The sequence below is a fragment of the Chelonoidis abingdonii genome, chromosome 3 (genome assembly GCF_003597395.2).
Source record: "Chelonoidis abingdonii isolate Lonesome George chromosome 3, CheloAbing_2.0, whole genome shotgun sequence".
Classification (NCBI taxonomy): domain Eukaryota; kingdom Metazoa; phylum Chordata; order Testudines; family Testudinidae; genus Chelonoidis; species Chelonoidis abingdonii.
This window is the reverse complement of record NC_133771.1, coordinates 138542799-138559199: the sequence shown is the minus strand read 5'-3', so window position 1 is coordinate 138559199 and position 16401 is coordinate 138542799. Positions and strand designations below refer to the sequence as shown.

The following is a 16401-nucleotide window of genomic DNA, read 5'->3' as shown; positions in this document are numbered from 1 at the left end:
CTTCCCAGCTCCCCCTGGCTTCCTTCCCCAGGGACTCTTATCCATCCCCAGCCTGATGAGGCAGCAGCTGTTCAAACTTCCCCAACCAGGGCCAGGTGGTCTATCCTGCTCCAATTCACCTCCCTTAATTGGAGCTGGAGTGACAAAGGGTTGGCTAAGCAGCTTTCTGCTTAGCACCCTGTCACACTCAGATAATGAAAATGCATCAGTCCACACTGTTTTGGACTGATATCGAGCAGAACCAGTCATCAGAATGGACGCATGTCCCCTGGAATGGTGATTGAAGCATGAAAGGACATATGAATATTTAGCGCATAGGCACGTAAATATCTTGTGGCACCAGCTACAACAGTGCCATGAGAATGCCTGTTCTCACTCTCACGTAACATTGTAAACAAGAAGCAGGCAGCATTATCTCCTGCAAATGTAAACAAACTTGTTTTAGCAATTGGCTGAACAAGAAGTAGGATTGAGTGGACTTACAGGCTTTAAAATTTTACATGGTTTTATTTTTGAATGCAGTTTTTCCTTTTAAACCAGACAATTCTACATTTGTAAGTTCAACTTTCATGATAAAGTGATTATACTGCAGTTCCTTTATTAGGTGAATTGAAAAATATTATTTCTTTTGTTTTTTTACAGTGTAAATACTTGTAAACAAAAATATACAGTGAGCCCTGCAGATTTTGTATTCTGTGTTGTCACTGAAATCAATTTATTTGAAAATGTAGAAAACATCCAAAAATATTTAAATAAGTGGTATTCTATTATTGTTCAATTGTGTGATTAATTTTTTCAATCGCTTAACAGCCCCTACCAGTAATTACAATATGCAAAATGGCTCAGTTACTGTGAGAATCTCAATCTTTTGCAGTTCCTGGCACATGCTTAAATACATAATTTTATTATAGTAGTTTTTTTTAAATGTATCTTTTTAAAGGAAGACTGGAAGAGACTGCCAATGTCTGTTAACATATAAATGATCCCAACTTGGGACTGAATCCTGCCATTCGTTACCCACATAAATATATTACTTGAATGGTTTCATTGAATTATTACTCACCTGAGGAAAGATTTTCAGGATTGGGCGCACCGCTTTGAAGTTCACACCATCATTAGAGTTCAATGTGATGGGAGAGGTAATATTACACTTTTCCTGCTGCTACTGTGTACATGGAGACACTTTTCTTTTGCAAGGATGGGTTAACAAGGTGGAAGCATATCTCAGAAAAATTAGAAGGAACCCACAAAAAAAGATGAATACAAAAATATAAGGAGCAAAGTCTTGGCCCACTTAAAGTCACTGAGAATTTTTCTACTGACTTCAATGTGGAGAGGATTTCACCCAAGGCTTATATTCTTGTTCCAAAGAAAGTCAATTCTACCACAGATTCACTATGTGAATATTCCAGTGCCCAAACTGTCTTTACGAAACAAGACACCTACTCATCATTGTAATGCACTGGGTTCTACAGATGAGAAGTGTTATGTTTACATGGATGAAAGAAAGTGCAGGTTGCTACTATTAATATTTTAATCTACATTTCAAGATTGCAAAAACCTACAGGACTTCTCAGATTAACATTAATCACTTACTTTTAGTTCAGTGACAATAACTACATGTTTCCACATTCTGAAGGACTAAGAACAGGCTGCTCATAGTTTCTGGTTACTCCCTGAAATTTATACAAGGGAGTTTAAGATATAAAAATGCTTTAAAACCTGCCCTAATTTCAAGAAGGCCAAGGCCAATATTCAATACACTAGCTACAAAAGTTTATTTTAAAATAAAAACATTTCAGTCATAAGGCTTTATAAAACAGCATGTCAAGTAGTTACCTTAATCTCTGCAGTGTAAGCACCTTCAAATTTTATGCTAACATGATCAGTATAAATTTATCACTTATATGGTCAGACTATTCACACACATGACAATAAATACATTTTTTACCAGCTATACCCAATACAGAAGTAAAATCATTATAAATATACCCCAGATTCCCTTACTTGTACAAAGGTATCTCTGCTAACATGTGAAATAGAAATTGTGAAACTATGGATTTAATCATCTTTATTTTTAATCTTTGCATTTTAGTGAAGACTGGCCTATAATTTTAAACTACAGAAAAGAAGAAGTGAAAAAATAATTCTAAAGCACTATATACTATAGCTAAAAGACTGCATCAATAAAACCAATTTTTTGGAGATGGCTTACATACTTTCTTTTTCTTGGGGTGTAGACTCTGAGTATATAGCTCTTAACATTGTTACTATGCACTAATTGGGCCATAGCATGCCATTCATTTTTAAGAGGAATCCCCCGTTAAAATCAATGGTGAATTCTGCTTAAAAACAGACCATGATAAGGACCACTGGTAAGAAAACAATACAGCCCACAGTGGGTCGTTTTTATGCTGACTGTAGACTACAAAAATCTATGGTGCATAATTCAACATTCATAATGAAATAAAACCAAGTAAAATGAACAAAAATTTACAAGACAATATGACTACAGCACCTGAGATTTTCCTTTAGAAAGCCTAGTAGAGGTACTTTCCCCAGGAGGATAGTTGTATAATATAATCAATTCAATGTCTCTCAATATTATAAAGGCATGATCCCTCCTGAAACAGTTTAAGGAGACAATGTTTCACAACTGTAACTTTCATCTTCAAAATTAAATACACTACCAAACTATATTTAAGATTTGATCCATGTTTTCCACAGAGCACTGCATGTAATTAATTGTGTACAACATGAGAACCAATCATTACATTTTAAATTAAAAACTAAACTTCATCTACTGAAGAAGTGTACTTGATAAAATTAAAGTACAAGTTTAAAGAATACAAGTTAAAGAACATTGTATGGTATTAGAAATTTGTGGTACCTAAGTTTTGAAGTATGCAGTACTTACAACAAACTTAATAGAAATTATACTGGTTACTGAAAACAAACAAGATAGAACAAAAATGCAATAATTTAATAATAACCTGTTATACAGTCACTCAGTTTACAGCCAACCATTGGTTAGTGTGTCAACATTTTTTGTAGAAATAATACTTTAAGAAAGTGTTCTCTCATTTTCACTCTTTATATTGTAAGCTTGTTCTCAGGGAAGTTATGTCCATCTATCCACTTCTCTGCAAGGTTAAAACTGCATGATTGACATTCTCCAATTCTTCTCTCCCACTTTCAGTATAACCAATGCAGTGCACTAGAGAATAAAAATGGCTTTTTAATTCCTTTGCTTTGATATTAGGTGCTCATGAATTCTGCTTAACAATGGACAATCTGAACTCCCAGACTTACGGGTAAAGGAGACAAAGCATTTAAACAAAAGCCTTAAAACTAGAAATGTCCTGATGGGAAATGATTTTTTTTTCATTTAAGTATGTAATTTTATTTCTGAAGCGTATCTAAGTCTAAAAATGATACAGAGAATTTCTAGTTGTCAAAATTCAAGAAATACTCCTTAATTCAAATGCTGCTCTTCTTCAGCACTTCCAACAATTACTGGTAAAGCAGCGTTTAAATTAGTCACCACTAATTTAGTGATTTGGGAGAATGAAGTTGCTACATGGTCAAGTTTAAGTACACCTCCCCCCACAACTCTATATTTATGAATTTGTTGGACATTTACAGACAAGTGTATCAGATTTTTGTCGTTTCATACCACACCTTGGCACGAAAAGCTGGGCTTCCCATTGACAATATAAGGAAGAAATGGCAGGGTTGACTTTGAAATAGACTCTGTAACAGTTTGCAATTGTGCTAGAAACTTAAACTTGGTTAACTGTACGGTCTCATTTAAAAATACTCCTCTTTCCCAAACAGACGGTACAGTAACCCAGAGAACTCAGTTTTAATTAAAAATCATCAAGAATACTCGTCCCAGTGCAAATATACTGAGGTGTTCAAAAAAAGTCAGAGCACAACCATTAAAGTTCCAGTTTATCTTTACCTAATGGAATGTTGCTTCACACACACAAAAAACAAAGAATGTTAAATATCTTGAACCAAATTCCAGTCACTCAAATTTAAATTTAGTTTTAATTTAAATTATAGCACAACTTTCTAGGTAAGCTAATTCTACGATTGACAATCTACTGTATTTCAAAATAGCCAGGGGCAAAACTATGCAAATTCATTTGGTGGTGGTAAGTTACTCACATAATGTAGTCAATGCCAAAGGAAAACCAACTATTTGGGGCAGAGTGAGTAGAGCACTTCTATTCAGGCATCTTAAAAAAAAAATTCTTAACTCCACAGTTCGTAAGGGGCTGTTCCTGAAAAATGTATGTGCACAAAACTCCCCATGACTTGAATGCAAATCCTCTCCATGCCAATTATTCCTTCAATGTGTGAGAGAAAACAAAAACAAAAAAACCACACCAAAAAGCAAGACCTCTAGCAGAGAAAAGGTGCGATTTTGTGGAGGTAATTAGACAAGTTAATTTAGCATTTCAAACTGTGCTTAGAGATGTATGTCAAGAATACTGTTTTTCCAGCATTGTGTTTTAAAGTTACTAGATGGGTTTCCAGTAAAAATTCAAGATAGGCCCCTTGTTATACATTGTACAAAATTAGCTGCCCATTACAAAAATTTTGGTAGTATTGGCCTCAGTATTTTAGAAAACAGTAGCATGATATATTAGATGTACAAAAGAATTTAATTTTTTTTCTTCTTCTCCTTAAAAAAGGCAATACTTTAAAAATGCCAGGCACTTAAGACAAAAATTCTCTCTCCAGTTCATATATAGATGGCCGACAAGTTTTGTTCTTCATTCTACACAAAGGCACTGTGCAGTCTCTGTTTTGACCTTCCACATCAATATCAAGTAATGAGGGCATGTGGGATTTAGTTCTCTCCTCAGTATCTGGAACAAAGTTAACATTGGGACCTACATAACTCTCTAAATAGTCCACTTCTGTAGAGTCTGGCTTTATACTTTGTGGAAGAGCCTGCCATGGATCTATTCTGCTTCTTAGAGAAGAAGGTCGAGGCCTGGATATAATATTGATAGCTCTTTGCTTTTCAGGTGACGGGTCATGGTGCATGCTTCTTTGCGGAACAGATGTAGACTGCAGAATCCCAGAAACTGGAAGAACTGGCAACATAGAGACTCCGTTAGGTGAAGTGATTCCATTAGCTAGATGGAGAAGACAAGACAATATTAGATGATCACCTCTACTTCTCACATCTGGAAAAGCACATACCACTGACAGCAACTTTAGTGGTACTACCTGAACTACTACTTCATCAAAAAAGTTACACAGGCTGGTGGGAATTAGTGATGCCCCATAAATGCATGGCAGCATCAGATAATGGTTCGGCACAGTCATTCAACACACAAAGAATTTCTCTGAACCGTATTATTGCTGTGTTGGAGGCTAAGAGAGCCTACTTCTCATCAGTCAGAGAGTCAGCAGAATTCAATCAGCTCAATAGCAGGATGCAATAAAGCTGAGAAGTTTGTCAAGTTTTGCCAAATCGTTTTAAGACATACTCAGGTTGGAAACCCTCAATTATTAAGGAGAAAAACAAAATTAATTTAAGGAATTTAAACCAAAAAATAATATTGAAGAGCAATATTGTGTTGCAAAAGATGCTCTTCAAATTACATAGGGCAATGCTAGTATTAATAGCAAATACAAAACTCAACATTTCTACCGGATACCAGTAGATTAGAGGACAAGTGTTTTCAGTTTGGATATGTCTTAACAATAGCTCATTAAACGTTCATTGTGTGGTAGGACTCCTGTGCCAGTCAGGGAAGTAAAACTTATTAAACCTGTTTTGCTATGAGTTAATAAATGGACATCACTAAAATGACATTAATGAATTAGTCTCAGTTGAACAAATTGCCAAGCTACATTAAGTAACAATTTCAGCATTTATTTCAGCCTCTTGAAGCTCTGATGCTACAATGTTTATAGAAATACCAACATTTCCCATTATACTTGGCAATCCTGTTTTGCTTTAAGAACTACAATATGGTGAAGCCACCTGAATGGAATCCTCAGCACCAATTTTGGTAATTCCACTGGTAACACTGATTTTGGTATATCCTACCAGGCAGCATGTCCCCACAGACTTCCACTACATCCTTAGGTGAAGCTATTTTGCTGTCATGAGTGGAATTTATATTGTACTTCAAATGAAACACCTGTCCTCCCCACACACTGGAGTAAGATACTATTCTTGATAATTACTTACTGAAACTATATTCAGTAAGTTATAATTCCATGAGATTTTCAATTTTGTTTATGCACTATAGATAAAGCATCTCTCTGATATTCTATGTTACCCACATGTAGTCTGGAAAGTATTTCCATCTGACATGGTTCGTCTGTGACCCAATCGTCTCAATTTTGATGAAGAGTCATTTGGCACTTTTTCAGATTCTTGTTTCAGAGGAAAAATAGGAGACTGATTCTTTAACATCACAGGATCAGTGTCAAGCACCGGCTTTACCCTTTGTTTCCCCGTCTTAGCTGCCGAAGTTTCAGATGAAAAGGCCTCAGTGGGAATGCCTGTATCACAATCACTGGGAGCGATACTTACAAACGCATCTTCACTGTCAGACTGAAGCAAGCATTTGGTAGAAAGAGAAGCCATAGAGAGAAGATTTACAGTATTTGCAGATGGACTTAGAGATGGAATATAGGTTTCCTCTTTTTTGGACTGCAATCTTGTAGGACTTGCACTCCTGCGAAACTTTGAAGCACGCTGAAATATTCCCTCCCGCTTCTTCTTCTCCTCCTTTGGCAACAGTTCGTCTGGAACCTGTGATTTGTTTAGCTCTCTGATATCCAAGCCCAAAGCTATAGATGCAAGGAGAACAGCACATCCATACAATATGGAGTCAGTTTTCTTTTTCTGCAGTGTTCTATTGAGACTGTTTGTAGGAGTCATTTGCGGAGTACTATTTGCAGAACTAGCAGAGGTTCCTTCTTCAAAGCTTTCATGTTCTATAGTGTTTTCTCCCTGATCATCCTTCCAAAGAGGTAGATCAATATAAGCCTGATTTGGCAACTTCATTTGCTTTGGTCTTTTTGCATCCGAACCTTCAAGGAAAAGTCTCTGCTCTGTACAAACATCTATAATGTAAAAATATTGGAAGGTACTTAAATATTGCAAAATAAGATACTTTTTCTGGCAAACTTGTACATGTACCTTAGGATTTCTCATTATTAAATATACACATACATACACTGAGATGTTCTGTGTCCCCCATATACACACTTTTTGGAGACTCAGAGGAACACACAAGGATAACCGTTAAGTCAGAATCAAAATGTCCTCAAATCAAAAATCTTTCCATATCCTTTGTGACAAATATCAAAGAAATCTCTAGTAGTCAAAATAATAAAAGCAATTTTTCAACAAATACTCTATTTTCAAAATGTAAATTCAAATAGCAGCATTTTTCCATGATATACCTCTACCTCGATATAATGCTGTCCTCGGAAGCCAAAAAATCTTACCGCGTTATAGGTGAAACCGTGTTATATTGAACTTGCTTTGATCCACTGGAGTGCACAGCCCCACTCCCCCGGAGCTCTGCTTTACCGCGTTATATGCAAATTTGTGTTATATCGGTTGGCATTATATCGACATAGTGGTGTAGTTATAAAATTAGCTACATATTGTTTGTAAAATTTGAAAAAAAAAATCTAAAAAACTGACCCTTACTTGTGAAAGTCTAAACACCAAACTGCCTCTGTATCTCTATTCATCACACAGCTAATACTGGGTGGACTATAAATACTTTTTTCCAAGACTATAAATACATATATTTTGCTGCTTCCATTTTCCGTTTGTGTGGAAGAACTTAAACTGCAGCATATTTCTGTGAATAGATTATTGTAAGTATACATGATTTTTATATAGACACACACACACTCACTCACTCTCACTCTATATCTGTGTGCAGCGTCTCAGGGCTGTGGTGTATGACCTGTTCAGTTGGCTCTGAATCAAAACTTGTATGAGGTCAATGGGAGTATTTCCACTGAGTTCAATGGACTATTAGGTCCACTATGAATAAGTTTGATATTTCCAGTCTGTATGATGAAAATGAACACGGAAGCTTTAGTTCTTTTGCCTTCATTTGTTATTCCACTGTGAGCCAGTGATGACTGCAGAATGTTGTACTGGACTCTTTAGAGGCACGTGTTAGAAAACTAACAGACTGGGTCTTTTTCTCTTGTGTGAACTGTCTGGGAGGAGTACAGTTCAAGTACATGAACTGTTATCGTTTTACAGTAGGTAGGATGAAAGGACAGTTGACAGTAAACACTGAGTTCAAATTACTGTTTCAGCTCGAACTACGATTCCTCTGTCTTAGATAGTCAAGTCTTAATTATAATTGTTGTAGGAGTCCTTCCCCTCCCTTCTTCTACCTTTGCCTCCCTCAGCAACTTTATGTTTGCTAATGGCCTACATTTTCCTAAAGGTTCAGAATAAAATTAAAAAGAAAGGAATTTTTGTTTTGTTTTAAGGGGAGCTGTGGAAGTGGATCTCCTCAATTCTTATCTTAGTTAAAACAATCCTTTAAAGATGATGAGTAAAAATGTCCTTGGCTTTTGTAAAAGTACCAAGAAATTGTTATGAATAAATATTTCTTAGCATAGTTCTAACTACAATTTCCAACATGTCTGCAGGGCATAGAAACGAAATGAAGCTGTTATTTTCATTGTTCACAATGGAGTGCCAAATTCCTAAAAATAGAACGACGTATAAATGCTACCTTCCCTTTTATTAATGATTTTGAATTTACTAAATTTCTAAAATATTTTCAAGATTCCTTCTGTGTTCTGATGATGTTACCTAGAGATCGTCTCGCAGTTAGTAAAAACAAAAAACTTCAAATGGTAAAACTGGAAGTTGCCCAAAAGTTCTATATGCTCATGGCATAATAGATCATGAACTGTGTGTGCTGAACAGATACAGATCGTGGCCTGTGCCGGCAACTTGGCTTCTCTATGCAGGCCTAGTAGACCACAAGCTTCTACATCAAAAAGTAGCGTAAACATAAGGCTTTTGGCAGCACCTAATTTTCTTGTGTTTTATGCACTGGATCTGTTAGTGAGCATACTTCAAGCTCTGCACCAATACTGAACAGAGTAACTATATTTTGATTTGTGAGAAATCTGAAGTAGCAAGAGGGACTTGAAAGAAATTGAGGCTTATGCAATAGTTTTAATTAAGGTCAGATGAGTAAAATATGGTCTTTTTCAATACATTTTTGGACGATGCTTCTGGAGTGAGACATGGCAAAGATTCTCCAAAAAGTAGAAAAAAATGTTTATATTGTGTGTCCCTAATTTTAAATTTCCTGGCCTGATTGCAGTCAAGTTTCTAAAACACATTTTCTTCTGTCTTAAGACAGGTATACAAATTTCAAAATGAAAGATTTTTGCTCTATTGGACGGAAGCTTTCAAAACTGGATCAAGGAATGGCATTGGGTTACACACCCTAACCCTAAGGAGCTGTACTAAAACTCAGTTCTATAAGTTCTATGCCAACATAAATCATCAGGATCCGGTAAATGAAAATAATTTGGTGATACTAGGAAACTGTATACTACGTGAACTTTATGGCTTTCTCAAACTACAACCAATGAACTTACACTTCCAAGGCAACTCAGACAGACAATGTATTACTGGACAAAAAAAAATTAGTAGTCATTTCAGAATTGGCATCGAAATACGTGCCTTAGAATTATATACAGGGAATAGTTCAATGCTATTATGGTGTAGAGTGTCATTAATTCATAAATTTTATGCAATTTCCAAAATGGGGATAAACAACTCTTACTTGTCCACAATCAGGTGAGGTAATGGAACACCTTCTGACTTTTCATTTAAATGGCTGGACCAAGGATTGTTGCCATCTGGAGAGAGGTCTATTCTGAAATCAGAATGATACTTTAGACACTGTACAGAAACACCCATGTTTCTATAACTTTTTAATGGCAACTTAATATAGGATAAAAAAGACAAAAGAATGAAAACTAGAGGCTAATCTATTCTACAGAATTTCTTTCTTGCTGTGATGTTTAACAATAACGCAAGTGCTTAACAACGAGTAAAGCTACAGTGGCTAGGACAGTTTGTATATAGTACAAGGTCTAAAATTGTTGTGATGGAGGTTTATAAAATTCTGTTAAAACACAAACTTTTGTAAAAGAGAGACTGAGCAAGATCGAAGAAGCAGCACAACAGAGGAAGGCTGCTTCAGAGATGAAAGTAAGCAGTATGACAGTTGCACCAGCTAAGAACTGTAAACACCAACTGTACCAACAGGGGCAGCTTCTTCAGGAACGGCAATTTAAAAGGACCCTGTGGCCCCAAGCCCTTTAGATTGCCACAGAGCCCTGGGCTTCCCAGCCGCTGTCAGCAGCTCCGCTCCATGGGGTCCCGGTAGTGATTTAATTTGCCTAGGGATTTAATGGGTGCCCGCGCCCCCTCTTGCAGACCCCAGCAACTGCGTTACTGTAATCTTTTAGCTACTTTCTCCCCCCGCATGCAGTTTAACATAGACGTATCATTTTGTATTATGATTGTTATGTAAACACTCAAAGAAGCGCCCATTCCAATGACTGCGACATTGAGAGACAAAGATATACCTGAAAAGAGATCAAGAAAACTTCTTGAGTGACTTTTATTAAAAAAAATGGTGAGTATTATTGAAAAGCTTCTAACAGCTGATTTATAGACTTTACACAAATGACACAACATTCTTAAGAACCGTTCAATTCCTCAACGTAGTAAAAGGATAATGTACTTCTTCCTCAGCATCAACAGGCCTGGAATTCACTGCTGCAACAGGTAGCAGCACAATGCCCTGGTGCTGTCATAAACAGATAGCTAAGGTTAATGTTCTTTCACCTGTAAAGTTAACAAGGACCAAACACTGACCAGAGGACCATCAGGAAACCGGATTTTTCAAAGCTTTTCACGGGAGGGAAATTTGGGGCTTTGTCTTGTCTGGCTCTTCACTCTATGATGAGGATTTTTTTTTCTTTTCTAATTTCAAGCTTCTAATCCTTCAGTTTCAAAGTTCTAAGTACCAAAGTAGAAAAAACAAGTAGCTGTCTATTTGTTTTTTGTATTTACATCCCTGGTGTAGATTTGCTGATGTTTAACTTGTATCTCTTTTGTTAAGGCTGTTCTATTCATATTTTCTTAAGCAATGAACTCGTATAATTGTCAACCTTGATTACAGAGATATTTTTATGTCTTTTCTTTCTTTTTTATATAAAGCTTTCTTTTTAAATCCTGTTGAGCTTTTTCTTTGCTAGGCTAGGAATGGGGAGGGGGAAGACAGATAGAATCATTTCTGATTTCCCTTGTATTTGTTTGTCTCTTGGCAATGAGGACTATGCTTCTTGTATTGTATGTAAGGATGCGTCGAGTAACTCTCAGTTAGCCCAAAGAGGAAGTCTGGGTGGGATAAGGTAGGACAAGGGAGGAGGTTGTCTTTCCTTTGGTGTGAGACTCAGGGCTTCTTGGTCGTCTTGGGGTTCCCCAGAGAAGGTTTTGGGAGACCAGAGAGGGAGTCAGGCCCTGGAAATTCCTGGCTGGTAGCAGCGAGATCAAATCTGAGCTGGTAATTAAGCTTAGAGGGGTTCATGCAGGCACCCAGATTTCTGGACGCTAAGGTCCAGATTTGGGAAAGCTAATGATAACTGCCTCTTCGTTTCCTGACTATTTCAGAATCCCAGTAGAGCCTAACTCTGAAGGTGTGGGGTTGGAGGGTGGGTCACATCAAAGAATCAACAAAACATCTCAAAGAATCAGGGACTGTAAGGTAAGCGACTGTTCTAGCATCTGAGAGTCTTTGTCGGCATGAATCCCATTTATGACTACCAGAAAATTCCCAGATTAATAAAATGAGGGTCAGAGGAAATCTAGCTAAAAAAAACCTAGCTAAATAAGGGTTGCAGAACTGTGCTCCTAAATTTGGCTTCCAATCTAATCATCAAAATATCTGTCCTCATGTTAAGTGAATATAAAATACAGCGGTCATACCTCTCCTTACAATCTGCACGTTCCTTTGTTTGAACTGAGCTTGGTCCCCATGTGCAACCTTTCTTTTTAAAGCTTTTCTTCAAGTCTTCAAATTCTTCTTGGTGGCAAGCTGTGCTTCTTCCCCAGGTTCTGTTGCTTTCATCTGAGGTTACTAGAGACAGGTACAGTAGTTTAGTGCTCATTAGAAGGATTATTACAGCCACTGAAAGAATTTGGATTTTAGCAAAGCAGCCTTCTCCACTAAAACTGCATCACAATAGCAAAATCAAAAAGGTTCAACTTAAAAATTGAGATGATTTCCCCTCCCCCACTGATGCCAAAATACAAACTGCATTGATCAAAATGATAAGCAAGCAAGGAACGATTTGCTAACTGACAAGAAAGGTGAAAATTAAAGACAAAGCAGCAAGAAATCTTATTTTTCATGCTTCTTAAAACTCAGTACTTTATATTTAGGTAATTCATGTACATGAGGCAAACTGAGCATTTACCAGTTAATATTTTGTTCAGTAGAACTTTTTTTGAAGCAATCATATCAAATGAATTAGAATATCTCAGTTATGACCAATTACTGTGATTTTGTTTTTCATTAACCCAAAACAAATATTTTATAATAGATATTTTCTGTTTAAGTGCTCAGTCTGTCACTTAATACAAGTTCAGCTACAGAGTTAATACAACCAACACCCTTTACAATTTATTTGTATCTTGCCTTTTTTCATAACCCCACTGGAAAGTTCATATTCACTTGTGATATCTACATCTTGCTGGTACACATATACACTGTTTCTTCGGCCATTAGTTGTATTTGTGTCTGCTTTGGAAATCACTGAGGAAAAATTAAGAGAATGCAGTAGAGATCTTAGTAATTTTACTTTATTTGCAAAAGAGGGACCAATTCTTCCTTATACTTTTAGCTCTAGAACCAGAAACACAGATCCAAAGGTGTAAAATGCCTCCTGGGAAGCACCAAGCAGTCACAGGAGTACACAGTAATTGGCCCCAAAGTCTGTGAATATGAATCAGTTAAATAAATTCTTCTGTCAGATCAGCCTCAGGTTGACAGCTAGAAAAGTAAATTCTCAACATGCTTCCAACCAAGATGATAGTATTGACATAGCACAAAAATTTTTGCCATGACAGACCGTCTTTAACAAGGTAAAAGTTTAGAAGGTTTGTAATTCACCTATTTCTCACTCCTCCCCCATCTCTTACTCCAATTTAACTTGCTCTGCAGCACAGATGCTTGTCTTTGCTAAGATATTACAACTGAGTTTTCAGGGTTCTCTGGAGACTACTTACAACCTACTTTTTTTAAAATTAGTGTTCAGAAATAGCTGAATTCAAACCTCTGATTTCTTTTTCATTTTTAAGAAATTTAGATTTGGAAGCTTGAAATATTATGAACAAAAGAGATGTGATCAAATAAGCAATTGTTAGATACTTTTGCTCAAAGCACACACACTTGAATAAATCTTCTCTAAACAAGAGAGCTCTGAAGTTTAATCAAGATTAAATAGCACTGGAGGAAGATATTTTACGTAGGTAGAAGGCAATTACACAGGGATGCGGAAATTAAGTTGCTTCAGCCTGATATATTCAAAAGATCTGAGCGCTTTGGCTAGAAGCTTGGGAATCCAAACTCAAAATTAGAAAGTATTCCATTTGAGGGAGAGACTCTTTGTTTAATACAGTAATTTTTATGGTCCTACAACGAGAAACATTTGCTCAGTTAGACCCATCAATTGAACTCCTCACAGGCATATGGGTCTGCACTGGTGGATCTCCTTGAAGGACAGGGGCCTATGACTGTGGGAGTTAGAATGGGTACAAATGCAAATTATTTTCTGCCTTTTTAAAAAATTCTCAAGATTCTAGAAGTGGGCTAATACCTGAAATTTTTATTTCATTTCTATGTTGAGTGCTGTAGACATGAAAAATTAAACAGCAATCTTATTTCAAGATTTTGGTTTTATGAGACATACCACTAGAAATGTTTTGCCCTACCAAAAATATTAAAAAGATTAGCAGAATGTATAAAAGATGATGTGCAGTAAGTGTAATTGGGACAGGTAATTGTGGTTTCACTCACAATTACAGAGTATGAATTCCAAAAACATCTCATGTAATGTGTTTTGTTTCATTTTAGCTGTCAAGTGATAGAAGTCCTTGATAACTTGGGAAGGTCAATTTAAATTCATGATACAGTTTGCCAGAGTGGGTATTAAGCTGAAAGTATTGTCATGAAGTTGAAAATAGCTTAAACCTAAACAGATATGGCAGCACTTCAAATTTCACATGCAAACAAGGTAGATTTCATAAAAAATAATTTCTCTTCAGGCTGTAGTAAAAAAGAGAACATCAACCACACTTCTTATACCAATCTTGAAAAGACAAACCCCACAATTTTCTCTTGATGCTTTTTTCAAGCAATCTTGAGACTACGATAAAGAAACAGGTTATACCTAACTCCTTCCTGTCCCAACCAGGTATGAGGTAACAGAGTGCTCCAAGTCTATGGAAGTAGATCAGCTACACCCAACAAACGCTCAGCTGGTCATTCTAGTAAAGACAGCCCTCCAGCTATAACTAGTGACTATGAAGAGATAATGATGAGAGCAGGCTTAAGACGGTGATGCTCACCCAGAGGGAAAGCGTCTTTCTACCCAAGATTAGAGGGAGCCCAGGCAGCTAGTTCCCAAGATCCAAAGGCAACCAGAGAAGACCTGATCCCCAGAAGGGAATAGCCAGGAAAGTGAGCCATATACTTCTGATTAAGCACCAGAGAAAAGACTGGGATCTTTCTCCTCAGAGGATCTCTTGGGGGAAAAAGAGAAGACTATCATTCAGAAGCAAAAGATGACCTAGATTCTAAACTACTTCGGCACTAAAAACTGGTCCTGGGTTCATTTGTTGGGATGGACACTACATGACATGTTTGTCTCTCGGGAAATGACCCTGAATAAACAAATAGATTTTGCTTTACTGTTCATCCCATGTGGTGTTCCATTATGCCCATGGGCAGTCGGTCAGCCTGCTTTGTACACAAGGCCAGACAATATTAAAATCAAGAATGACATATATTAAAAGATCTTTTTTATCCCTAGATATTGTGTTCTCAAAAATCAATAGTGAGCATAACATCTTGAGTGTCTTGTGGACTAGTTCCCCTCCCATTCATAATTGCTTCCTCATCCTGCCATTTTTACAGACAACTTCCCTACAGCAATCCCAGGAGTTGCTTACAAAAAACAGCATTTAAGTATTAAATAAGTGTGAGATTTTCAATAAATAAAAAAATAAATAAATAAAGGCACTTATCTCCTCCCCAATCTGTTCTCTTCCTCCCTCCCCTGCTTCCTATGTGCTTGGTTCCCCTTCTTCCCCGCCTCCTGTCAATTGGAGTTTTTGCCCTTCTGAACATATTATGGCTGCATTATTCCCTGTGTCTCTGGACATTATGCTCCTGTGCTTGGTTGGCAGTTCTGGTCCAAGGACAGCTGATTTTCTAACATTCTATTTGGCAGCAGCCCCCTCTCACATGATACTTTGCCATTTATCATTAGCCCTTTGTTTATGATCCTTCAGTACTTCATCCAAACCTGATTATATTTTTTCCAAGTACAATGTCCTCAAACAATTCAACATTTTACTAAAAGCCAGATAAGATACAATTTGCTGCATTCTCTTTAGCTACAAATTTTGAAATACTCACTAAAAACAGTCATTCTAGCAAGATTTTCTCTTTACCAATTCATGCAGCTTGTTGTTCACAGAACATCTAGGGGCCCAAACACGTTCATTTTCTTTACATCCACATATAACATATTCCTTTCAGTCTTTTGCAGCGTAGCCGTATAAAACGAGTGTGTTCATAATGGTTAAAAGAATAAACTGAAATAGTGATGAAAACTTACGCTGTATAGCTCGAAGACGAGGAATTATTGTGGGGCTATTTGGCGGACTGGAGCTGTTACTGTTTAAGCTTCTTCGTTTATCCAAATTAGGGGAAGCTTGCACTGTTATTTTGTGCTGGAAATCTGTTGTGAAGAAAGCAACACTAGGTAAATTTCACTGTTCTAAAGAAAGAAAGATTATATTGTATTGTATTTTTTCAGCATTAACCATAATGAAATTTATATTTATGTAAGTGAATTTCATTAGATAAGATTTCTATTGTAACAGAGAAAAATTCTAAGCCTGCTGGTACAATTATTGGTTTGAACTTCGAGTCATGCCGGTAGAATTTTACAGCTTCACTCTAAATTAGTTTGGTGGCTCAATGGGAGCTGAACTAAGAAAATCAACATTACAAGCCAATCTGCAGCCTTGCTGGTGCTCGGTAGATTCAAAAAGCT

General features: G+C 36.7%; 1 protein-coding gene across 1 annotated transcript in view; it reads right to left on the bottom strand.

Moving 5' to 3' along the window:
• Nucleotides 1–479: 479 nt before the first annotated feature.
• Nucleotides 480–16401, bottom strand: part of MAP3K21 (mitogen-activated protein kinase kinase kinase 21) — a 79157-nt gene continuing 63235 nt past the window's right edge. The window contains exons 8-12 of the mRNA XM_075064159.1: nucleotides 12044–12194; nucleotides 9828–9920; nucleotides 7447–7448; nucleotides 6316–7104; nucleotides 480–5153 (exon numbers count right to left, since the gene is read on the bottom strand). Coding sequence (XP_074920260.1) covers nucleotides 4729–5153; nucleotides 6316–7104; nucleotides 7447–7448; nucleotides 9828–9920; nucleotides 12044–12194 — 1460 coding nt within the window. The 3' untranslated portion in view covers nucleotides 480–4728. The remainder of the gene's footprint in view (nucleotides 5154–6315; nucleotides 7105–7446; nucleotides 7449–9827; nucleotides 9921–12043; nucleotides 12195–16401) is intronic.